The sequence below is a fragment of the Apus apus genome, chromosome 23 (assembly GCF_020740795.1).
Source record: "Apus apus isolate bApuApu2 chromosome 23, bApuApu2.pri.cur, whole genome shotgun sequence".
In the NCBI taxonomy this organism is placed as follows: Eukaryota; Metazoa; Chordata; class Aves; order Apodiformes; family Apodidae; genus Apus; species Apus apus.
The window spans coordinates 5236394-5262250 of NC_067304.1; the positions used below are offsets into that span (position 1 = coordinate 5236394).

General features: G+C 50.1%; 1 protein-coding gene and 1 long non-coding RNA gene across 4 annotated transcripts; one reads left to right on the plus strand and one right to left on the minus strand.

The window, feature by feature from the left end:
• The first annotated feature begins 403 nt into the window (after window positions 1–403).
• Window positions 404–11516, plus strand: LOC127393595 (uncharacterized). 3 transcript variants are annotated; one of them, XR_007891497.1, is made up of 7 exons: window positions 404–601; window positions 1363–1627; window positions 4204–4344; window positions 6734–7050; window positions 7152–7318; window positions 9102–9760; window positions 11217–11516. It is a non-coding gene; the product is annotated as an uncharacterized LOC127393595 (long non-coding RNA). The 3 variants fall into 3 exon arrangements; XR_007891496.1 differs by having other exon boundaries at window positions 6734–7318; XR_007891498.1 differs by lacking the exon at window positions 9102–9760 and having other exon boundaries at window positions 6734–7318.
• A 409-nt stretch (window positions 11517–11925) lies between these two features.
• On the minus strand, window positions 11926–25520 carry CD34 (CD34 molecule). Its single transcript, XM_051638845.1, has 8 exons — window positions 24822–25520; window positions 19781–19942; window positions 18877–19163; window positions 18709–18786; window positions 16169–16316; window positions 15797–15837; window positions 14942–15106; window positions 11926–13469 (listed from the first exon to the last, which is right to left on the minus strand). The coding sequence occupies exons 1-8, from the start codon at window positions 24901–24903 to the stop codon at window positions 13278–13280; spliced, it is 1155 nt and encodes a 384-aa protein (XP_051494805.1). The 5' UTR covers window positions 24904–25520; the 3' UTR covers window positions 11926–13277.
• Window positions 25521–25857: the final 337 nt, after the last annotated feature.

Here is a 25857-nt window from a genome sequence, read left to right on the forward strand (position 1 = left end):
CTCAACCAACAGCTCTGCTGGCTCCACTTGCTGTCCTGCAGCATTCCTGCTCAGCACCATGACCGAATGCTGCCCGGGGGGTTATGTGGCAGCTCCTTGGATGGTGGCAGAGGCAGGGGGGGCAGCCAGGCTCCCCCAGCTGCAGGTTTTGCTCAGTTTGAAATCTAAGGAGCCAGCAGGGCTGAGACAAAAGTAATTATTTCAGCTATTAGCTGCTAAGAATAGAGGCGGCGGGGGTGCTGTGCTGGCTGAGGTGCACTGAGCGCAGCCGGAGGCAGCAGGGACTGCAGGGAAGCACAGAAATAGCCCTTCGCCAGGCTCAGCACTTTGAAGCTTCATGAGTCACCAAAACACACGGGGAATTGGGGGGGGGGCAGGTGGGGGGTAGAGGGAAATACACGCAGCGTGTGAGGCAGAACGTGCTCCTGGGTTGAGGCTGTTTTTTGGGAGAGAAGAGCACGTTGCTGAGGAGCCTGCTTTTTCCGAAGGAGCCTTCCCCGGCACCGAGCAGGGGATCTCCCTGGTGCTTCCCACCCACCGGAGTGCGTGGCTGCTGCAAGGAGAGCTTCACCTAGACCTGATGCCCCTGCTCTGCTTCAAGGTACTGTTCCCTGCCTGGGGAGGGACACGGCCCTGGGGAGGCCACCTCCCATGGCGATGAATATTTGCAAAAGCTAACCATGCCGGGGAGGAGGGGGCAGCGGGCCGGAGGAATCCACTGATCTCGGTCCAACTGTGTTTCACGATGTTTTCCTAACTGCTAATCTTACTTAAAGGTCCCTTTGCAAATACATTATAAAAGGTTAAACACATGAACAGCAGATAAATTTAAATAAGGGAGCAGTAAATGACGAGGTGCTGAGCTGGCTGCTGGTAGCTGCCTTTAACGTCTTGTCCTTAACACAAATTCTGTTGGTACCAGCACGTTTCCCTCAGTGTAGCTCGGAAGAGGTGATTTGCCTTCCGTGTTGTTTGTGCAGTGCAGGGTGCAACGCATTCCTGATCTATGACTGGGTTTCCAAACAACATAGTAAAACGAATAATAACGGTAGTAAAAGTTGTACAACTTTTTTGTTTAAAACCAGTAACCTTTGTATTATTTAAATGCTGGATTTTCCGGCTGTGGTAATTGGGGGGGGGAACAAACACGTGCTTTTTGTAAAAACCACCATACCCAACAGAAACAAAACCAACCCCCAACATATTCAAGGCTTAAAAGAAAATGTATCAGTCCTGAGTGCAACTGCAGAAAGAGTCAAGCTAGACAGAATTAAACATCTCAGCTGGAGCGTGGACAGGGCACCAGGCAGCTGGCTAAAAATAGCTTAATCCTAATTACAGCCACACTTCTGCTTTTCCAAGGTTTCCCATCTCCCGTGGGGAGGCAGGGGCTGTGAATGGAGCAGGGGAGCGGTGCCCACGGTGGTGGCAGAGGGGCCGGGGGGGCCACACGCCCCCCAGCATTGCATAACGCCGGGAACGCGCCGTTCTCCGCCGGGAATGACGGCAGCGCCCGCCTCGCCGGCCTTCGCCTGCCCGGCTGCAGCCACCGGCACCGCCTCAGCCCAGCGCCCGGCCCTGGAAAGCTGCCCTCCTTGCTTCCAACCAGCGGAAAACTGGGATGCAGGTAACGTGTGTTTTGCTGGTTAAAGGTTTAGACACCTCCCCGGTCCCGCAGCGCCCGGGGGCGGTGCTGTCCACCCCTGTGTCCCCCGCCGTAAATTCCTACTGGTTTTATTTCCTCCTGGACAACATTGAGGCTGAAGAGAGCTGGTTCCTGTTTCATAAGCAGAGTTACCAAATGTTTACTATGAAATAAACAGATTTAAGCCTCTGCTTTCCAAACTGCTGTAGTTTATTTCTCATGTAAAGCCTGTGAAACTGCAGAAAACAATGATTTTCCCACCCTAAAGGATGTATCTTAATTACCAATGTCAATATTTAGCCGGAAGCTGCACGGCTTCAGCTCCAACAACGTGGTTTTGTTTTCTCAGAAAGCAGAGGTTAATGTTGAGTGTCACTGTGTGGGGACATGGATTCGGATGTGCTGGGTGGGCTGGTGCTGGTTGGCTGCAATCCCCTGGGGAGCAGCCCCCCGGGGAACACGGCCACTGACAGCCGGGCTGAGCCGAGGTCAGGAGGGTCAGGAGGGGGGGTCTGGCTGGAAAACACCTTGTTAGCTGTGAGCAGGGCTGTCGCGTCAGGAAATAGTATTTTTACTTACAGCTCCTCAGAAAATATTTAAGTTTTTTGTGTTCATTTCCCCTCTGCAGTGAGAGGCAGAGCTGGGACTGGGGGCTTGTTTTTGCATTTTTAATCAAACAAGAGGGGCACAGTGCAGGGAGCTGGTATCTTTGGGCTGACAGGCACTCCCCTGGGCTGCCCAAAACCCACCTGCAGATCCCTGCTCTCATCCCCACGGAAGCCAGGCTTGCAGCTCTGCTCTCCCATGTCCCGGCTGAGTTTGTAGCAGAGCTTTTGGCCGGCAGGGTTATCAGTCCTGCTGTCACCTCCCAACTCCCCAGCATCACACCCCGCAACAAGAACATCTCCCATTAAGTTCCACCAAACTTAATATGACAAAGCAGCATTTTCCAATTGGGAAATGAATAAACAGGGGAAAATTTGTGTAGACAAAGCAGCTTTTTAGCATCACTGTGCTACCAGCAGCCTGTGCCTGAGGAGACCCTGCCTGTGCCCACTGTGTTTTGGGAGGCATCTATGGATGTTGTGTGTGCACAGAGGGGCTTAGCTGTGGGTTAGGACCCCCGTGGATCTGAGGGCACATCTCACGTGTCCTGCCAGGAGTGTCTGCTTTTATAAGCACAAGGAAAGATGGGGAAATCTGCTGTGATTCATGGAGATGGCATCAGTCCCCACTCCCACCCCTGCACAGCACCCACGAACACTCAGGAGCTGCCAGACACACTTGGAGCAACTCAGCATCCAGCCTCACCTGCCAGGATGCTCCCAGAGTATTTAAAACTCTAGGCCACGAATCATTTGCTCTCATCTGAAAAATTCCTTTTTGTTTTTATGGCTGGAAATGAGCTTATTCAGAGTGGTTTCATAACCTGACACTGTGACATTCTGCTGGGCCTGCTGGGTCTGGTGCTGGCTGAGGTTTATCTCTGCTTCTTGTCTCAGCCTTGAAACTGGGATTATAAATTATTTTGGCCAGGGATAAACTGTCTTTGCTTGTACAGCTACACTGGCCTCTGGGTCTTAGCTGAGGCTTCTAGATGGTTCTAAGAATAGTTAATGATAAGCTATTATCTATTTAAAATACTCGTAAAAAAAGAGGGAGCAAGAAGAACCTCCTTTCCCAGCTGTTTTCTCCTCAAGCTGCCAAGATTTTTTTATTATTTTTTTTTATTAAACTGTGTCTGTTTGATTAGTTCTCCTCTGCAGCCTAAACCAAGGGTGAACAGCAGTTTAGAAGTTAGGACAGGGACTTTGCACTTACATAGCAATAATAATTTGCAAAACCACTAAAAAGTTCTAAAATACAATAAATTAACGTCAAAAAACACTTTTATGCATGAGTTGATTACTCTTCCCAGCATGGAAATATTTGCAAACAAATCTCTATTACAGTCTGAGCTCTTTTTTTTCACCTTAGAAAAAAAAATATAAATATAATTTTTCAAGATATTTTGGGTTTGTTTCTTATTTGGCCAATTCTGATTAGTCATGTTAGTCTGTAGATTTATTTTTCTCTTTCCAGAATGGGAGAGCTTTGTTTTGAGTGATTCCTTTGTATAATTGGTAAAGTAGAAAACAAAACATTAAACATTACAAAACAAAATAGATTAAAATACTTTCAGCTTTGCTCATGTTCCTGCCAACTATTTTCCTTTAAAAAAAACACAGCAACAACCAACACAGAGAGAACAGCTACTTGGCAGCCCCAACATGACTATGGTTTTACTGCTTCGAGGGGGAGAGCAGAGCCAAGGATCAGCTCAGCCTGCAGGAAGGGCCAGCACCCAGGAAATGGCAAGGACTGTTTTTAAGCCTCTAAACCTGCTTCTAATGCCATTCCTCCTCTCAAAGAACAAGGCAGTAAGAATAGATTGTGATGAAGGTGCAAACTTTTAAGACTAATTTGAATGTGCATTTTTGAACAGGACACCAAAGATCGTGTTATTAAGAGATGAAGAGTGTGAACACTATTTATTTGCCCATTGATTTTCATTCCAGGCTTCATTGTCCCTTTGCCATTGAGGTTTTTCACCAAGTCCTGAAGATGATCATGTTCTGGCTGGTCCATCTGAGCCTGAATCAGCCCCAGCTGAAGCTCTCTGCTTTGCCTCCAAGATGCAGCCACAGCCTGGTGATGAGGTATCTGCCTGACTCTGAGGATTCCTATCCAATATTCAGAGTTTAAAGGCTCTGAAAAATCAGAGCTTATATAAGGCCTTAAAATTTGGGGTGCACCAATAAGTATTAGTTCACAGGCTGAGCCAGGCTCCTTCTGCCCGAGTCCTGCAGGAAGGCTGATTCACCCCGACCCAAATTCCATCCCTTAGGCTGTTGCACACAAGGAGTTTGTTTCAGGAAGTTTGGGAAAGTTTAACCTCCAGTCTGGGGACTGGCTGGGGACTTGGGGATTTGTGGTGGCCACCGCTCTGGCCTCCACTGCCTCAGGTGTGCACAAGATGACGTGGGATGTTCTGCTTCGTGCGACACTGGCCTGAGTTAACCCGTAGCCCTATTTTCCATCCGTAACCATGGCAACCTGAGTTATCTTGCAGAGGTGCCTATCACCCTGTGGTAGTAGCACCCTGCCTGGCACAGCTGAACCTACAGTCCCTCCACAGAGCTTATCCATGTGCACAGCCCAGTTGCCTCAAACTGAAAAAAAAAAACAACCCACCCCAAAAGCAAGTGGGGATTTGCAGGATCAGCCTTTCTAAGGCAATTCTGGTTGAGGCTGAGTGGGAGGTGTGGAGAAGGCAGAGTGGGAATGCTGGAGCAGTTCAGGCTCTTGGCAGGAGGAGCAGCTCCTTGGCAATGGCAGGAAGGTGGTCGGGATGGATGGGACATGAACCCCAGCCCCAGGAGAGAGGAGCATCCCCACTAACACAGCTCGGCTTGTTTTGCTGTGGGGCACTTGAAAAGAGAAAGTAACTGCTGGAACCAGCCTCCCAGTGAGAGCAGCACATGGGGGCTGCCCCTTTTTGTAAAATATTTTTCGTGCAACAGCATTTAGTTTAACTGTGCTCAAGAGACAGAAAGTTGCCTGCACTGACCTTCTGCCTATGTGGGAATTTTTCCTATGGAAAGGGAAGATGGCTGGTACCATGAAAGGAGAGGATGAATTTGAGGGTTGGACTAGATGATCCTTTAAGATCCCTTCCAACCCAAACCATGCTGTGGTTCTAAGTGCCTTGGCTATTCAGACTATCTTGCAGGATTTCATAGTTCCCTCTCTTCAGGAGCCTTCTACCACATTACTAAACACACCTTTCTTTATTATTTTTTTTAAGAAAAGAGCATAAAAGAACTTAGTCCAAGCTAAATATTTAACCAAATAACAATTAACTAGCAATGATGAATGGTAAACAGTCCTAGTCCCACGCTAAACCGGGACTTTAAAGCCTGTTTATCTAAGCTAAATCTGCTCAAGGGGAAAGGCAAGTTTATTGAGTAAACTTTGTCTCAGCCACCTCGCTATTAAAACAGTCTACAAACAGAAACTGCATCATATATTCTGTGAGAGGAAAATAAAGGAGCAACAACACTAACAATCCATCACAAGGAAGTTAAAAAGCTGTATGGAGCAATTATCCCTCAGTAGAAAGGCAGAAAATGCTGTAAAACAGTCCCTTTCCACCCCTGTGGCCTTGTGTTACAATGAATGTAAGTGAGGGAACCCTTAAATTCCACCTGCTGGTCCCACTTGGCCTGAGACAGTCGTTCCCACTTAGCCCATAGGAAGGGACGAGCCTGGGCAAAGTTACCCAAGATTTTACCAGTGTGCACCCCTTTGGTGAAGGGTAATAGAATTAGCTGCTGCTGCTTCTCATCATCTGCATGATAATTATTATTATTATCGTTATTGTTATCATAATTATTATAACGATAATATTATTAGAATAATCACACGTCATATTATTAGATTATCTTTGCTATTTAATGACTATTAATAACGATATAAATGTATTCTGCATTGTATTAATTATTATATCATTGTAAGTAATATCTTAATGTGAGGTGTGGGTGGGATGTAGACGGGATGCTCCTGGGCTGTGGGTGGGATGTGGGTGGGATGTAGGTGGGATGCTCCTGGGCTGTGTGGGTGGGATGTCGGGGGGATGTGTTGGCCCCGGCCCCGCTGTCGCTGCCCCCGCAGCCCCGCACGGCCCCGCTCCGCCCCCCCGCATCCCTCCCCGCATCCCCCCCGTTCCCCGCCGCGGTACCTGCCTGGCGCGGAGCATCCCCGCGGCTCCGGTCCCGGGGGGGCCGCCACGGGCTGGGGAGGAGCTGGAGCTGCAGCGGGCGGGGGAAGCGGCGGGGGAAGCGGCGGGGGAAGCGGCGGGGGAAGCGGCGGGGCCCCCCGGGATCCCTGCGTCCCCCCCCCCCGCAGCGCCGGGGCCGCCGGCCAAGGTCGCCCCTCGCTGCCTACAACTCCCAGGAGGCCCCGAGGTTGTCCCCGCGGGGGGGACCGGGAGGGGGTGACCGAGGGGCGAGGGGATCGCCCCGACCCTTCTTCCCTCCCTTGTCGCAGCACATCGCAGCTCCGGGCTCTTCTGTCCCGTCGGACCCGGCATGTCCCGGCGCAGAGAACGGCAGAGAAATCCTTGACAACGCCGCGCAGCACAGACACATCTGTTCCGGGCTCATCTATAAATTAGTGTCCAGAGGCTGCTGTGAAGATGCTACGTGCTCCTTCCAGGCCTGCAGCCTCCCCGTGTGTCCTGTGCAGCTCCGTGGCCACCTTCCAGCAGCTCCACCATCACCAGTGGGTACTACTCTCACTCCCTCTTAGGAAGCAGGGGGATAATCATTCCCCATTTAATGGATGGGAAACTTGGCAGACACAGAGTAAGTGATTTGCTGACAGGCACACAAGAAAATTGCACTAGTCGAGCATTCTCTCAATTATGCCATCCTTGTAACTGCATAATATCCCTGTGTGATTCCAGACACGGAGCACAATCCTTTGACAGGGCTTCGTCTGCAAAGCATCAGCTGGCACCCACGGCAGGATGGGTGACACTGCTCCAAGACCTCATGGAACAGCAGCTCTGGTCCCATGGACACCTCTGAGGGTGGCAAAGGATCGTGATGGGCAGGAGTCTGGGATGTGCAGGTATGAGATGAGGGGACATGAGAGGTTTGGGCAGCCTGAGGGATGCTCGGCTGGGTAGGGGTGCTGCCCAGACCCAGCATTGCTGCCCAGACCCAACATCCCTTTGCCTTTGCCACCCACGCAGGGGCCAGCAGCTCCTTCCGCAGCCCAGTGGAAATTCCCCAGCAGTGCCAGCTCTGGGGCCTCCAGAGCCCAGCAAACCTCCCTGGACCCAGCCAGGAGTTGGGGCACTGCCATCTGGGCACAGCATTCCCTCTGCAGTGAGCCTCCCGGGGCTCTGGAGCAGGATAATGGGGAGCAGAGAGGCTGGGGCTGCACCTGCCCCCTCGTGCTCCTGCCCTCGCCCACATCATCCCCTGTGGGATTTTTTCAGGCTCCCCTGCCCTCGTTTGAATGGGCCCTGCCTGCCCAGCCTGGTAATCTGCCACTAAGTGGGACTGCTGATGAAGGCTGTGATAAATTTAGAAAGAAATCTTTGTGTGGGTCAGAGGGAAAACACGGCAGCCTGGGGAGGCTGAGCTGCAGCACAGCAGCACAGCTCGGGCTTGTTTCCCTCTGCTCTCTGCCTGCCCAGCAGGATTTATCACCCAGTTTCTCACTGGTGAAAGCAAGAGAGATTCAGAGGGCTTAGAGCTGGTCCTTCCTCTGCTGGAGTTTATAAGCCAAGGGTGCCTTCGTATAAAAATAGTCAGTTTTAACAAATATTAGTGGGAAAGGAGCAGGGAGGGTGGCAGCCTGCGAGTGTTTGAGCTACCCCAGCTCGGAGCATGACCTGACATTTCAGCCAGAGCCTCTTAAAGAGCAAGTTTACCTTCCCCCAGGACTTGTTTATATCCAGAAGTAGGGAAGGGAGTTTGACTTCACAGCGCTTTCAGGCTCCTGCCTGCCACACCACAGCAACATCGTTCCTTCGCAGTGTTTCCTGTTAATCTGTTACATTGTTTTTAAACAAAAACAAACAGAAAATAATAGCGTTAGTGGTGCAAAATCCCCCATGAAATCAAGAATGCAGCACCACTTTCCATACTAAAACTCTGAATACTGTTCAAAACTGGTTTATCATTTGCTGGTAAATTATATTGTGCCAAAGCAAGGAAAGGAAAAGCATTTTCTCAATGTATTTCCTTTAATAAGCTATTAAGACCTTGTACTGCTAATTAAACTATTAATTAGACAGCTTATCGTTCCTAAACACGTTAGCATGTTGCCAAAGCAGCAATGAGCCTCTGGGGCAGGCAGGAGATAAGAAAAGAAGAAGATGCAAACACAAAGATTAAAAAAAAAGAAGAAAAAAAAGTCACAAGAACCAGAAATAGGAAATAAATAACCAAGGGTTATTTATGTATTGTTTAATTGATAAGAATAAAAAATATGTAACTTGAAAATAAATTTTCTAGGTAGAGGCCCCTGGGACATATTCTATGTCTGTGCAAGAAAAGAAGAGACATCATAATTTCCAGAGTTTTTTTTCTACAGTTGGGAGTGGGAAGCTGGAACTAGTCTCCTTTCCCTGCAGCAAAGTAACTTTCCATAAGAAAACTGACAGAAAAACTGTTCAAAGTTGTGTGGTTTTTTTCTCCAGAAGAAAAAGACGATCCATTTCCAATAGGAAAATCTTAAACCAATGCAATTCCCACATCTGACTCCCCAGCCATTCCCCCAGACTAACCCTCTTCCCTACAAACAGCATCCCAGGCTTCCCTCTTCTTGTCTCACCTGGCTTTTTTAAGGTTACAGAAGAGCCCCGTGCAGCCCCACAGCACTGAGCACACTTTCTTTGCAGGCCATGAAGGTGTTTCCTCCTGCCCTCCTGGACCTTTAAGACATGGAAGGAGGAGCTGAGCTGTGGACACGGCTCGTGCATCCCCCGAAAGGTCCTTCTCGTGCTGCCTGTTGTGTCTGAGGCCCGAGGCCTGGACACACTCATCTCCAGTCATCTCTGGCTCCACCCCAGAGTCTGCAACATGAGCATATTAACATGTTTTTAGAGCCCACTCCTTCAGCATTTGCCTTTGACAGTTATCTCAAGGGATAGATAATCTCATTTACATCTGTGGCTACAAATCAAAACAACAGCGAATTAAACGGATCTGAAGGCTAAGATTAAAGACTTGGAATTAAACCACCTGTGAAGGGCCTGTAATGCAAATAGTTGGAAGTATCACTTTTTTTCTGAGGGATGGAAAAGCCCTGCACAGATGCTGTTCACTTTACCTTGAAAGCAAAGGTGGAACTGTCACATCACTGCAATGATTATACCCGCGGGCATTACGTGACACCAGCTTCTTGGCTGTGCTTGGAAAAAGAAAGAGAAGGAAAGGAGCTGGATCGAAGTACTCACTGTTCTAGCCAAGCACAGCCAGCAGATAGCAGCATTGCAATGTAGAATGTACCCTCGGCTGTTTCTGCTGCTTTCGAAGTCATGGAGAAACCGGGGGGCAGGTGAGTCTGAGCTGGGCTGCAGCCTGTGCTGCAGAGGTGGACACACCGCGTGGAAGCAGCAATTCTGTAGACTAAGGGAAATTGCATGGGAAAAAAATTTCATAGGGCTGTGAAAATATCACAGTATGATAAGGCACGTGGGCCCTTAAACTGAAATTTTAGCACAATGCTCAAGTGAATCTGTCCCAGCAGATTCGGAGTGTGGGAGAGCAGCAGGAGAGCTCAGCTCTGCCTGAGACCCTCCAAGGCAAAACATGGATCTTTAAAGGGCCACAAGTGGCAACTGGGCATCCTGTGCAGGGCTGATCCTGCTGCCTGTGCAGGGCTGATCCTGCTGCTGAGGGGTCTCTGCGTCGGGGCAGCTCTTCCCAGTGCTAAATCAGTTAAAAAGAAATTAACAACCAGCAACTGGAGAAAGGGGCTCCTGGGCTCTGACCTGGAATGCTTTGTGTTTCTGTGAAGGGCTGTGATATTGCAGGGCAGGAGCTTTCTCACCTGGGAGGGTTGTGCTGTTGTTATTATGCAAGACATGGAAGATCCACTGAGGGACATAGTTAATAAGACTTAATTAAAACTTGTTTGCTCAGATAAATTTGATTGGTTTCAGCCATGCACAGAGCAAACCACCTTCAACTCACAGCAGGGTTTTACAGCAGGTCAGATAGGAAGGTATTGCTTCAGTTCTGAAAAATTATTTGATTTCAACCTGCAGAAGGCTTGGGGGGGGCTGCCTGGGTGGCTGTCAGAGCTCCTGCTTCTGTTTCAGTCTGGGACAAAGACAAGTCACATAATGGTAGTATAATATTTATATATTATATATATGTAATATTTATATCTATTCTACATATTTATATCTATATCTATTTTATTTATATTTATATTCATAATAGTCAATCTAACACTTTGTATTTGCTCCTCTCTTCCTCAGAGGATGCTTCCATGCTGATTATTTTAATCAGGGCATTTCATATCGATATAAGGGTCCTCACCAGCTGGACAGATTATATCTGCACTGGACATGAGGACACGCTCTTGCATCAACCTTGAACCATGGTTAAGGGAAGCAGGTTGCTGGTGGAAGCTGAGAGGGATTTACCCCCCTCAAAGCCCCTCAGAGTGGCCCAGAAAGCAGCTCGAGCCCTCGAGCAGAGCAGGATGGTGAGAGGAGGAGGCTGCCTGGCAGGCACTGGGGCCAGCAGGGAAGGAATGCGAAGGGTTTGATAAGGAAGGAATAGTAATAATAATAATACTAACCTTTTCAGCAGGGCCAGGGCTGAGCCTGCCTGTGTTAACACTCAGGCAAAAACTTCCTGAGCTGGGAGCGCGGCCTTTTCCGCTGGCCGGCACCGTCCCCTCGGCCAGCGCTCGGCATTTCCCCCGGCCGGGATGGCTTAGAGAAAGCTTTTGTTTTGCCAAAGCAATTGACTGTACCTTTATTGTCTCTGCTTGGCTGTAGGACATTCTCTGAGCTGTGAAAAATGCACCTGATGGTAGATTAAATCTACTTTCAATACAGTCGGTAGTGCTGATGAGATAAACGGCGGCCAAAACAGCACCTCAGCCAGCCCCAGCTCCCTCTGCAGCTCCTGCAAACCCAGCCCCGGGAAAGCTGCTCCTGCCCCTGCCCGGGAAACAAGGACAAGGAAGGGAAGAGAAGGAGCCAGGCCAGGAAAGACACCCAAAACCTGCCCTCGGTGCAGCTCAAGCATCTGCACAGGAACAGGCACTAAAGGGCATTATCCTGCAAATCCTTTGAGGTAGGAACCATTGCTGGTTATTGCATCGGGCAGAGTGAGGAAACCTTCATCATCTTCATCTTCATCAACACACCTCCACTCCCCACCCCTGACCCCAGCCCCACAGATCACTCCATGAGATGAGTCTTGCTTGTTTATCCAGGAGTTAACTGGGCATCTCAAACAGCAGAAAACCAAACAAATGGGGTTTAATGGAGCGGTGTAACGTCACTCTTCCTGCAGGTGTGTGTGTTGAAAGATGGGGAGAATGTGCTGAGAACAAGCCACAGCCTTTAGTTATCCTATTTCTGCTGGGAATAACCTCTCAGAGAGGTGTTGTCCTCTCTCTGTGCTGGCACAAGGCACAGCCAGAGCCACGTGTGCCGGTGGGATAAACACGCTGCTGTTCCAAGGACACAACAGAGGAACTGACTTTTAATAATTATTATTTTATTTTTTTTTCAACTGGGATTATTTACAGTGAGATCTGGGAGAAGCAACTCACACCAAAACAAGCAAAACCTGAAACATTTTAAACTGTGTTTACATGACTCTTCACCCATGGCAACAGCCCCAGGCAATGATGGCCGTTGCTGTCATTCCTTTAAGCACTGTACCAAAATAAAAAAGAAGTCTTCCCCTCATGATAAATTCACTATTGAGAGGGAAGATCAGCTCCAAGGGCCGTTTTTGTCCTTATTTCAGATGTGGGAGTTGCTGCTGGTGCCAGCAGAGGTTCTGGTCTGAACTGCAGCCTCTCGTGCTCTTGCAGCATCAAGGAGGAGCTGCAGGTACTTGGGGCTGAGCTCAGACCCGTCCCTGCTCCCCCAGAGCTGCTTGGAGCTCCTCAGGGATGTGGCTGGTGGCACAGGAGCCTTGGGAGCAGGACCAGTGCTGAGCGAAGTAGGACCTGCTGCTGTTGTTGGGATTTTGGTGTTGGCCTTCACTAACCAAAGGAAAATTACTTCTTTTTGTTCCTGTACCCACTGCAGAGGAACCCCTGTCATGGAACCAGGCTCCTGCCCAGCACTCATCCCACTGGCAGCCCTTTGGCATCTTAGTTTCCTAAAGTCCAACCCTGGGCACAGGCTGGAGAAGATTTTTACTCTAAACCAACTACCTACATACTGGTAGGATTGAAAAAGAATCAAGTTTGAGGTCTATCCATGTTTCAACCTTCAATTCCACATGGAAAGTTTTACACAGAGCTTCAGCAAATTCTGCTGGAGTAGGAAATACTAAAGGAGACAAAGCACAAGAAGAAGGATTAAATGCCTGATGTTCTTAAAAGAGGAAGAAATCCTGCACTTAAACATAAAGATGAGATAAAACACAACTCTGTTAACCAAAATTATCTGAAACCTGAGAGGGTTTTGTCACTGAAATCCCAATTTAACTATTTCAATCAGCCTAACGCACAGGCACCAACAGATCAGGCTGTTTGGAGTCTGGCTCGAGGCTTCTGTAGCTTTGTTCTGCCTCTGCTAAAAAGCTGTTGGGGACTAAGGGCACTTGTGTTTCTCATTATGTTCTTCTAACAACAAAAGCAGAGAACAGCTGTGAAAAAGTGTCTTGTGTGGTCAGTGGGAGGAGGCAGAAGAGCAGGTCTTCGGCAGCTCTGCCGCTTCATGTGCTTTAGGCTGATTTTTGAAGTTCTTCACAGAAATACTGATTCAAAAAAAAATAAAAGGTCTGCAGTTCCCAAACTGTCCACAGAAAACTCCTGACCTCCCTGGTGTCTCTGCTCCTGGCTGGTGCTGGGGACACGCTCCTGGCCTGGTTCACATCTCGGTGTCAGCAGGGCTGTGCTGCCGGGCTGAGTGGCCGTTCTTGGAGGACGCTTGGCCAGTACCGTTCTCCTGAGTCCCACCATTGAGGTTTGGCTTCTCCTGCAGCTCGGGTTGCTCCTGGGGGGGCATCATCAACATCGTGTTTCCCTGGCTACCATTTTCCGTGTAATACGGGTCTTCAGCCTGAACAGGTACATAAATAACAAAGGCAGAGTTAGGGAAGGGAAAGGGCTGAGAGCCGCCGGCTCTGCTTGCAGGCAGCAGCTTGGCCAGCTGCCTGTGCTTCCTGGACAGGAGGGACAAACAACTGCAGGCATGGGAACCTGCTCCCACAGGCAAGAAGGGGAACAGAGGGCCTGAACCAGGCTGTGGCAAGACAAAGCAAGAAAACCAGCCAGGAACTGCATTTTTTTTCTTTTTTTTCCCCTCCTGGACCTGAAAGGAGAAGCCTTCAGGTTTTGTTGGTTTTGCATAACCAGGTTTTGGAGCTGACCCTGCCTTGGATTTGCAAAGCTAGGCCATGACAGACCACCTCTGCTTTCCACTTTGGCCAAGTAAGAAGCACGACTGAATGCAAGCTATGGAAATTCTCTCTTTTTCTTTCCCCATCCTTCCTTCTTTCAGCCTGAGCAGCCATGCAGCTCACAGCAGGGTGCTGGCAGAGGTGCAGGGCTGCAGTCCAGCACCATCAGTCTCGAGAGCTGCGTGGGGCTGTAAATGCAATGATGTGTTGAGGGACTATTGCTGAGGAGCAGATGCCTCTGGAGGACCCAGAGCAATAGCAGAACTGCCTCCAACCCCACTGCCTCAGACAGGTCTGGCAGCAGTGCAGGGGGTGCTGCAGGGAGCAGATGGTCCCCCTCCATTTCTCAGCAGCAGCCAGCACTGCAGGCTGCTGAGCATCCCCATCTCTGTTCACTTGGCTCCTTTGCTGACACCCTTTTCCATGGCAGTGGGATGGGTGTGCTGGACACAGCTCACCCAGGAACAGGATTGATGCTGCCCTCCATGTACCTCGCACTGAAATCACCTCACGGCTTCCCAGGACACACTGTTCATGTTCCCATGAGCAGGGATGGGGAAAAACCCAGCCCAGCCTTACTTTACAGAGGGACTGTGTCCCCAAAAGTAACTGGTAGGGAGGAGTCCTCAGTGGTCACCCTGCCTGGAAAGGGGAAAAGGGAAATAGGAAATTTCTTTTTCTTTCTTTCTTGATGTATTTATTTTATTACCGTCACTTGTTAAGTGAGGGGAGAAAGAGCTTTTATTACAGCATCGGTACAAGACAGACATATAATTCAAATGCAGCCAATGGGAAGCTAAAGTGTCACTTTAATGACAAATTCCTAAGGTTTCAGTGTCTCTGGAGGGGTCTTGCTGGATGAGTTTTTACTGCTGAGCAAGAAGAGTTAGACCTACAAGTATGAGCAAGAAAGGGGCAGTTTTCCCATGGGAGTAACGAGCAAAGTGCTCTCATCAGGGGCAAGAGAGGTTTCCCCTCATCCCACTCCTGCCCCTCACGTGTCCAGGCTGAGCCAGCCCTGCTCACAATGTCGCATCGACCTGGGGACACACAGTCAGGCTGGGGGTGCAGAGCCCCCTCCTCTCCCCCCAGCACTCCCCTACCCGTGGCTCTGCCATCTATAAGCACTGACCAGCCTCTCGCCCGCCGGGCTCCAGCTCCGCCGCTTCATCAGGAAATATCCAGCCAGGCCCAGGAATGCCAGCAGGAGTCCAGATGTGACCAAGGCAATCAGGGTCTTCTGAGAAAAGTCCTGGTGGTTCCTCACACTCCCCCGTTTAAGGGCTTTTATTCCAAACTGGGGAAAAATATATATATAAAAAAAGAAAGCTGGGATTTGGACAAACAGGAAACGTGTTCATCTGCTGAACAGGCACCAGGCTCCAAACAATGCTGCCCTTCACCTCCCTCAGAAACCTCACGTAAACAAGGCTGGGGGCTCTGCTGCACCAGTTCCTGAGCTTTGCACTTGCCCCGTGAGCTCCCACATCCTCATGGTCTCATTTCCCATCCAAGTGTCTTCTGTGGCACAGGGAAATGTTCCCCCTTGGATGCAGAGAAAGCGTCTGCCTGGCTGAAATCCCCCCGTGCTGCTGCAGCTCTGCTGCCACTTCCAGAGGCTCTACAGCCTGATGGCAGCAGCACTGGAGAAGAGGAATTAATTAAAGTCAGCATGGTACTTTGAAGAAGCAGAGTGCCAATTACATCCTAAGAGTTATTGTTGGCATCTAGTCCTTTTTAAAGAAAATCCTACCAAATTTTACAGTAACTGTTTCAAGCATTTCTGCCTTCAGAGGTGGTGTTAGTGCTCTCGGGGTGAGATGGCTCCAACTGTCTCATGTGCCAGTGCTCAACAAATGCCCCCAAGACAGAGGCAGGTTCAAGTCTCAGCCATCTGCTCCATCCTCACTTGACCAGCTGAATATCTCCTTTCTCCACCCACTCAGGCCATTAAATTTTTCCAGCTGAATTTGCTTAAGGAACTTACCTTTTCCCAGTGAGTCTCCTGGAGCATGTCTGTAGCAGGATCTGCAAGGTTTCAAACAGAAGAGGCAGGTCACGCAGAGGGTCACCCTGCAGCTAATGGTAACACTGGCATGCCAACAACAGCCTGGTCACTGCTGGACAAAGAAGAGCCATGAGGCCCTTCTTGCTCTGGAGCCACCACCATGGCTCCATGGATCTGGTAAGATCCCAGAAGGCAGAGCAGCAGTTGTGGAGAGAAGTCTCCTCCAGGCTGTAACTAAGGCTTTGTGTCCCACAGCCTCTCTCCACACCCAGTTCTCCTCTCCCATTGCCCACATCAAAGTCATCAATGATTCCCATGTCAACGACAGCCAAAGGAATTATCTCCACTGACCTCTCTCCCCGACGAGGATGAGGAGCATACAGTCACGGTCCACCTCGGATTTGGCCAGCTTGATCTGGCAGGGGGAGGGAACAGGGTGGCTGCTCCCTTCACATATCACTCTCCACAGTTCCAGTCCCTTCACCTCCAAAAAATCTTTCTGCAGAATTTTCAAACAAAGAGCCATTCAACCAACCAAACCAACTAATCCTCCATCTCAGCTGTGCTGATGATACTACCAGCAGTGCTGTGCAGACCCCTGTGCTTGGTGCCTTATCTGTGCTGCACAAACCTGAGCAGAAGCAACCACAAGTGACCGAGGTTGCTGGGCTGGGGGGGGGTGGGCCCTTCACCTCCCACTGCTTTGGGCCCCAATACCAACACCTGGCAAATGGAGACGCTTATTTCTTGTTCCTTAACTTAATGAGACTAAATTAAATGAAGATATCATTAGCAACCCTTGCAAACGGCATTTAAAGAAAGCTAAATTTAGGCTCTGGACTGCATGGCAAATCCCTCCAATGCTCAGACTGAAGCAGGCGCCTGAAGAGCCCTATTGTTTCAGAGTCCTGGGCAGGGGCTGGAAAAGGAGGGAAATAACAAAGAAGCATTGAGCCTTCCTGTTTAGGAAATGTCTTCAATGTTTTTGCTAGGTTGGTGATCAAAGGTTAGGCAAAACCCCACAAATTTCTCACATTTTAGAGCTGAACTGACTCTTGGGTGGAAGAGGAAGAGGAGCTGCAGCCTTCCCCTTCTGCAGGCCAGTGTTTGTATCAGACAGGATAGGCTTTCTCCTTGGGTCTATTTTCAGCCACAGTCAGGCTTGGAGACAGAGCACACGGTTGCTAAAAGACCTTATCAGCTTCCCAGACATCCTCCCAGCTGGGGCCATCACCTGAGCTGTGGCTCAGCCCCCTCCTCGAGGCAGAGACCAGCTCCAGCTGGGTCCTGCCCCTGGCTCCCCAGGAGGTCCCCACCAACCTGGGGCCGTGAGAGGGGAGCAAACCCTCTCTCCTGGCAGGGCTGAGCTTGGGGCCTTTCTCTCTTTGCCTCAGAATTACCTCAGCATTGTGCTGGGATTGCCACATCCTCTTAGCATACAAAAAAGCAGAAACTCATCCATGGGAGAATAACAAACAAATCATTTTCAGCTGTTTCTATAGAGCTTGGCTTGGAGTGAGAAAGGCCAAGATGGAACAAGAGACCCAAGCGTGCATTTTCCTTTCTCTGCTGTGGAAAGAACTCATCAGAGTGTCAGAATTTCCCCTTGCAATTAGCAGTGCTGGGTGCCAGCTTATTGCTCATTTGCTTTGGGAAAGGCCAGCAGGAAAGCAGCCCTCACCGTCCCTCCTATCTGCTCCCCTCGCACACTCTTATCTGTTTCCCAGGTCCAGTGGCTGCTGGGCTGGAGCTGGTTTTTCCCAGTTGGTGATTGTGGAGGTGGAGGCATGGGAGGGGTCTGCTGGAGGCAGGGAAGAGCTCACAGCTGGGAGTGGGGCAGTTTGACTCATTTCACGTGGAGGGAGGGTTGAGAGTGCGTGCACTTGGATAGGACTCTATAGGATATTCTGTGTGTTCTCCATGCACCCATGTAGGGATGTGCAGGTGTGATGCGTGCACCGTGTCCAAGCCCGGTGCCAATGCCCACTAGATGGCACCTGGGATCAGAATCACTGGCTCCCGGAGGAGTTTCCATGAGAATTCTTGCTGAAGCGCCGTCCCTGTAAACAGGAGATGGTCTAAATGCCATTTAATCGCCAATTTGCAGAGAAAAGCCAAGGAAAAATTAACTCACCCTAGAGGGGCGGCAGCATCCTGGCCAGCAGAAGTAAAATTAATCATTGTCACTTTATACCCGGGGCATTGTCCATTCCCACAAGGTCCAGCACCATCTGCCCTCTGCTGCAGGCTGTGCCTCCACGGGGAAAGGTTTCCTGCCTCCCACCCTCTGCAGGGTCTCAGCCCGACCCACTTCTGCTTTTATAAACGCTCCATTTTTGGTGCACAAGGCCAAGGGCAGTTCCAGGCACTCCCTTAGGAGCTGGTGCAGATGGGGACACTGCTCAGCCACCCGTGTGCTCCTTCAGACGCCCTGATTTCTTTCCTAGGGCAGCTGGCAAGACAAGAAAAGCCTCTCACATTCCCAACAGGGAAGCGGAAGAAGAAGAACAAAGGCAATTTCCCGTGAAACGTGGAGGGGGAAACTTCAGAAGCTAAACTGACCCCAGAGCTTCATCATGAAATAGGAGGTTTTATGCAACCAGGAGGTTTCATTCCCCCTGGGACTGCTGTGAGCGTTCCTTTGGGATCCTCCTGGGACTGCTGTGATCATCCCCGCCTCCCTCAGCTTGGCACAGCTCAGATGCTCTGCCCCAGGATAAAGGTGTGAGCTCCCCATCCCACACTGACACCCCTGGAATTGTGGGTGACCCTCTTGCTGCCGGCCTGAGAGCCCTGCTGGGGTCCTGCCCTTATGGATTTCCTTACAGAACCCCCTCCTCCTGCCTGTCCCCCCATTGCAGACACGTGGCCACCCAGGGGCTACAACTCACGCAAGTGTTGGACTCGTTGAGCTGCAAGCAGATGGCTCCGGTGTCACTCACTTCTTTGATGTTGTGGCACGTGATGGGCTGGAAGGGAAACAACCCAGCACTGGGATCAGTGGGCAAGTCCAGCCTCCTCACTGTCCCACAGCCCATGGTTCCCAGCCACAGCCTCACCTTCGGGCTGTCCCTGCCTGGCGACAGTGGCGCGGTGGCAGCGGAGACGGGAGGATGCCCCGAGCTGGCAGGAGAGCTCAGCAGAGCCAGAGTGGACCTGAGGGTTTCTGCCATCGTGCTGGGCTGTGTCACTGGGCTCTCAGCTGTGGAGACCCCATGGCTGCTGTTGTCTGGCTCCGAGGGGGTGCCCAGAGGCTGCAGGGGGGCTCGGCTGGGCTGCGGGCTCGTCCTCTCGCTGCTGAGCCCCGGGGAGGTGGGGCTGGATGCCAGGGACCCGGCTGCTGCTTCTGGAAGAAAAGCAAGGAAAAGGGGACATGAGAGAGCCTGAGTCCTCCAACATCAGTGCGTGGCATTGTGGTGACTGAAGTACAATATTGATTTGTCATAGCCAGCGCTACCAGAACGTGTTATTGGCTGTATAAGAAACGCACATTAGACTTGCTTCAGTTCCTTAATTGCTACATGCACTTCATAACCTGATCACAATGGGCTCATTTCCTGCGCTGCAGCACGGGTGTCACCCCGACCCCTCGGCCCAGAGCCTGCAGAACCCTGTGCTGAGCTCAGGCAGCACCCGGGAGAGGCACCTGCTGCAAAGTCCCTCAGAGCCCGGGCCTCTTCGCACCTCTCACAGGTGCCATTTGCTGAGCAAAGAATAGGTGTGTGGAGATAAAAGATTAATGAGCACTTTGTCCCATCGTCTCTTGGCTGTTTTGGGACAGGTCTAAGCTGCCTGGCCTGACAACAGCAGCGTTAGGTTGCCCCAGGTGGGATTTGTTTGACAGGAATAAATCTTTTGCCCATACTATCAGGCTCTTTTTTGAGAACACAACCCATGCATTGACTGTGCAGCTTCTTAGGGCTGTGTGATTGATAAATCTGATTATTAATGCAAATTGATTACCAGGAGTCCCAGAGGAGTCAGAGGAGTGATTACCAGACACCTCTGGTGTTGGCTGGGCACTGCTGGGGGCTCCAGTGGCTCCGGTGTCTGTCCTGCTGCTGGTGCCTTCCAGCTCAGTGGTCGTTGGGGTGGGGGTGTCTGTGGAGCTCCCAGAAGAGTTGCCTGTGGGCAGAGAAAGGTGTTAGAGGATGTTGTCACCCCCACCCAGCCCCAAACCCCTCCCTGTCCTCAAGGGTCACCACAGGCTGGGCAGGCAGGCATGAGATGCTTTCACAAATTCACGTTCTTCTTGCCCCAAAAGGACAGGCTGGCTTAGGGCTCATCTGGGAGAAGCTGAAACACCTTGGCTGGGAGAGGACCAAAATTTGGGGCAGCTTTTGGGGCTTCCTGGGGGTGCTGGAGGAGGGTGGGACCGTTTCTGCCCACCTCCCGCCCGATCCTCAGGCTTACCCAGGGATGCACAAAGCTCTGCACAAAGCTGGATTTCATAGTAATTTGAGTTTATAATCCTTGGAGGAAAGACTCAGGCCTTGGAAGAGATCACTTGTGCGCCTCAGGAAAAATAAGCTGGGTTTGCAGTTGCAGGCACAATCTCAAAGTAAATAGAAACATTCCCATTGGCTTGGGATCAGCTCTGACTCATGAGCAAAAACATCTTTGGAGGTGAAACAGAATGTTTGGAGGATGGTTTGCTGCTCTAACTTAAAGTTTATATATTGCTTCCTGGTATGTTACAAAGATGATACTTCCAGGTTCTCCTGAAATAAGCCACACATTTCTTCCCATTTCTTAACCTTTCCTATTCTTAAGCTCTGTTTCCACTTTTAACAAGCAGCTTGACTCTCTACTCCAGGGCTGTTGCTGTTTAAGATTCTTATCCAGACACTAAAGAGAAAAATCATACAAAAAATACGTTGCTTCATTTGTATTTCTGCCCAGGGGAACCCGAGCTCCAAGAGGAGTTACTTCATCCTTCCAAGCAGCCCTTGGAGAGGGAGCAGCACTGACAGGTCCTGAGCAGCCGCCCAGGGCACAGCTCCCCTTCAACAAGCCATTCTGTGTGGGGCAGTGTCGTGCACTCCAGCAGTGTCCTGGTAGGAACTTTTCTGCTTCAGGTTTGTTCATACTTTGCTGGATCAGGTCCAGGGAACCTGGACGTGGATGAAAAGCAAAGACCGAGACCACCCCAGTTCATTTTGGCAGCGGGTGGCAGCAGGAAAAGCTTGTTCTGGAGGGTGCTGGGTGGGGTGCACACCCCATCCCAGCCCCCATCCCATTCCATCCCATCCCCACCAGGCTGCAGCTGCTCTGGGGGGAGCTGGGGGCCCTGCTGAGGGCTGGGTGCAGGTGTCTGGAGCTGGGATTTAGGTTCTGGCACTGCTTTTATTTAAGGGAGAAGTTTCTTCTCTCTCCAAGACAAGTCAGTTCCAACTGGTTAAATCACCAAGTTTTTCTGATAAATTTTAACAAATCAAAAGCAGGAGGCATGACTGTGTGCCCAGAATAATGAGTAGCACAAAGTTAAATCCACACTTTGCATATAGCTTTGTGTTTGCATGGACTTTAGCAGGAAACTTTACATCACCAGAACAATGTAGGGCCTGGGCTTGACCTCCCCAAGTGCCACAGCCACCCAAGCACCTTTGAACTATTCCAGATGTTTGTAAAGCACCAGAGGTATTTCTAATCAAAGTCTTTTCACCACTGAATGCCATAAATTGAAGCCTGGATTATTGCTTAATGTAATTTGTGAGAAACCCTGTCACATAGTATTTCTTCTCCCCTTTCTTGTAGCGTTTGCAGACACATTTATAGAAAATATGGCTAAGTTTTCTGAAACCTCAGGACTCGTGAGATAAATAACGATCCAGATGTGAGCTGGATAATGCACATAGTGCTCAGCTAAACTGAGTCATTTATTGCACCATACGTTTTTACTAGCTTTGCTAAACCTTGTCAATTTGTTAGTATTAAGGGTCTGAGAGCTTAAGCCAAGCTATTTATTAACCTCAGAGAAATCTTCACCTGGCAGTGCTGGCACAAGCAGTAGCAAAAAGCACAGATCTGTGAAATAGCACTGGATTTCACAGCACCTGTTGTAGTTACCCATCCAGCTTTAAAAAGAAATGCCTCTGATTTTTAAAGATAACTCAATAGCAGAGCTGAGGAAATACCTCAGCTGACACCAAATGAAAAAAAAAAAAAAAAGAAGCAACATTATCAAGGTTGAAGGAGTTGACTTGGTCCAACTGGCTAAGCCAGGAACATGGGAGGCAGAACTTCCACAGTGGCAAAAGACTCACAAAGCAGGAGAAAAGTTTCCATAAGTTGTGCCCTGCTCTGCACCCGCAGCAAATCAAACACAAAGGCTTCTGCCCCTCTCCTGCATCCCACAGGGAGGAAGGTGCAACACCCCGGGGCTTCCTGGGCAGCAGCTGCACCTCCTGAGCTGACACCCTGTTAATCTCTTGGTGAAACTTTTGCTCTCTGGGTGCTACTTCAGAGCACTGACCCAGAAACCCTGTGCCAGGAGAGTGTCTTGAGCTCTTCCATGTGCTTAATGAAGGCTTCTCCCAAGCTGAGCTCCAGGAGCTGCAAGGGATGGGGCTGAGCTCCGGCAGCGTGAGGTGGGGAACGGCACCACCAGCCCCGGTGGCACCACTGGCACCACCAGCTGTGGAAGATGGGGATGAGGAACCACAGCCCACGGAGCTCTGAAGCCGCAGCCCAGCCGGGCTCCTCTCAGCAGCTCCTCCGGGGGCTCCCGCCTGCATTACTCACGCCTTGGAGTTTTACTGTTCTCAGCCATGTGGCAGGAATTCAAGCGGGTGGAGCCCTCTTCCCTCTGGAAATATCTGATAAAACCCCCTTCCCTCCCCCTTTTCCTTCTCCCAGACAGGATGTGGGTGTGGGGCCACAGTCAGGCAGTGGGCAGGGGGCTGTGGGGATCCCCCGAGCCCCCCACTCCAAACCTCTGCTGCTGGACCAAGGCTTTCCTTGGGGCTGGGTGCTGCTCCAGAGCCTGGAACCTTCCTGGGGACTGAGGTTGCTCCTGGCTTGAGCAGTTACGATGTGCAGCCCTCTAAAGGATGCTAAACTCAAGTGGCTGTGAGTTTTAAAGCCCCTTTTGCTTCCCTGCTATTTAGAGCTTTTCTATGTAAAACGAATGAAGGAAAGAAAGGATTATTTAAAATAAAATAGATCTTTTTTTTTTTTTTTAAAAAAGAAAATCAAGCTCAGCAGGGAGGAGTAAAAAAAAGATGTAAAACAGAAAGATAAAAAAATGTTATAAAGAGAAAAAAATGTTTGTATCAGGTATGAGTAGCATATATACTTTCTTTTCCACCTAAGTGCTGGGAGAAGCACGGGAACTTTGCACCTGGTCCACCCGACGTTGCCACCACGAGCTGCTCACAGCACCACATGGGCAGAGGGCTCTGGAGCAGCCCCGGGGCATCAGCCCTGTCTGTGAACTGGGGCCAGGCACAAACCTCTGCCACACTCATGGCAACTCAGCAGTTCCCCAAAGGTTCAGGAAAGCCCCAGAAGTGAAAATTTCCTACACAAATTGCTCCCCGTGACAAGGCTGCTTCTGGCTCCTGCCTCGGGCTGGTACCAGCCTCCCTCTGCCCGCCCACACGTGGCACTTGTAGAAGTCCTGCCCCTGGCCCAGCCTGGCACATTTATCTTTCTTTCACCTTGTAAAACACGTGGGTTTAGCTGAAGCTGTCCTGGGGCAGGTGGAGGATGGTGGTCCCACACTTGGCAGCGCTGCCAGGAACCAGCTTGAGCAGAAAACCCCCAGAACTGCAGTTTCCATTGGGAATTGCACAATAGAGACCTTTGCTTGGACTCCCCAAAGAGGTGAAGAGCACGTAGAACCCCACGGTGAGCTCCCGGCTTGCACAGCAGCTACATTGAACAGAAATAACCCTCCTCAGCTTTCCAGCAAGTGCTAATAAAGCCCTGTAATACCCTGCAGGAACGGGCGCATTGGCTGTGCTGGCAGAAGAAATGACATTTTGCAGCATCAAACCCCTGTCACCTGGTACTTTGTCTTTACAAAGCTTTTTATCACTTTTTATCACTTTTACTTTGTACTACAAGGAACTCAGGTTTCCCATTTCAGGTAAACACTTTTTTCTTACACCCTTGCTGCTCCCTTCAGCCCAACCAGCCAGTCCTGAATTTTACTTGAGAACCTTTTGTTTTTTTCCTTCCTGTAAGATTAACATAGACTGGAGGGTCGGGCACAATGGTTGGGGTGAGCAATGTACCTCAGCAGCAACGGGAACGTGAAAGGAACATAGTGAAGCAGCAGAACAAAATACAGCAAATTCTTTCAGTGGATCTAGTCGCTCACATTCATGCGAATAAGGAAAAATCACATTTGAAGAGACACTCACAGCTCCCTGGCTGCTGTCCCAGCACACTCTGCAGCACACCAAGGGATGCTTCACTTTTTTTTTTTTAGCTCTTTTTTATTACTTATGGTTGTTTGGTTTGGAACAAAAATTATAATATTTTCTTACAATATATCCCTTAAAAATACTACCTAGAGAAAACCTCTGTATTGTTTATTCACTTTTTCATATGATGAATATTTGCAGAGCTGGAGTGGGAGGTTTCCATATTTATGGAGATTCATTAGATTTTCAGAAAATGTTTAGTTCCTACCACAAAACAAAAGTCAGGCTAATTTACACCAGGACAGGCTGAGGAACGGCTGGAACTGTGGCTGCACTGGGCAGCTTTGCAGGCTGCATTTGCATCCCCCTGTGCTACTGCAATATTGCAGGTCCATCCCCTTGCTCTCCTGTCCAAACCAGCAGTGGTTCTGTCAGCAGCACATGGCTGTGAGGGTGTCGGCTGCTCTGGGAAGTGTCACTGCTCTCCGGGAAACTGCAGCTCCCACGAAATGCTCATTAAAACACATCCCCCCAAGTTGCTGGTTCAGAAGTTACAAAGAAGTTGCCCCACGCTGCACCTCTCACACTGCTCAGTGCTGGTAACCCTGGTGTTTGCTGCAGCTGATACTCACCAGACAGCTCCACGACACAGATGGCAATCCAGAAGAGCTGCCTCCACTTCAGCATTGTTGAACTTCCCAAGAGCAGCAGCATTCCTGCTGGCAGTTCCCGCTCTGGCCGTGGCAGCTGGGGGGGTTTCAGTCCTGCTGCAGCTCTGAGCTCATGTGGCTTGGTTTGAGTTCAAGCCTTTGAGATCACTCGCTTGTGGGGTGGGTTTCTCTTCAGGGGTTGTGCTTACGGCTCGAGGCTGCGAGGTGGAGTTTCTCCGATTTGATTTCACAGTTTTATATAGTTCATGGCAGCCTCACTATCACTTAGGTAATTTTCTCCTCCCCACTTTCCTGCCAGAGCTTCAAAACAAACAAAAGCACAACCCTCTCCCCAGCAAAGGAGCCCAAAGCCTCGCTGGGCTTAACTCTTTCCTGAGAGCTGCTGGCTTCCCTGTTCGGGTGGAGGCAGGGATACAACAGGCTCCAGCTGGAAGGAGGGATTGCAGAGGAGCCTCCTGCCAAACTTCCCTCAAAGCAAAGCAAACGAGAGCTGACAAGAGCAGGGAAGTGCAGAGCCTGGGGTCCCAGGGTTGTGCTGTGGCTGGTGCCCTGGAAAGGGGCAAACTCTGAAAACTGGCTTCAGGATTGGAAGTTTTCTCAGCAAATTAAGCAAGGAACTCAAGGATGTGAAATCATCACTGACCTGAAGAGAGGTAACTCCATTAGCTCCACTAAATTGACTTTGGTCAAACAGAGAGGACGAATTAAATGGTTTAGAGAAGGTCTGAGGGAGAGAAAAAACCCACGGGCAAAAACTTCTGCATAAACCTGGAGCAGAAGAGGGACTCGGGACTAATAAATAACTTCCTGGAGCTCATTTCCATTCATAACACATTATAGAAATGTTAAAAACAGTATAGAAATACTGACTCCAGTTTTATTACCAGGCTGAACTTTGCCAGGTGGAAAAGGTTGGCCCTTGCTCTCTGCTTCTCCAGTGGCTGCCCAGGGACCAGCTCCAGGCCAGCAGGACAAGGGATGCTCTGCAGAGGGCAGC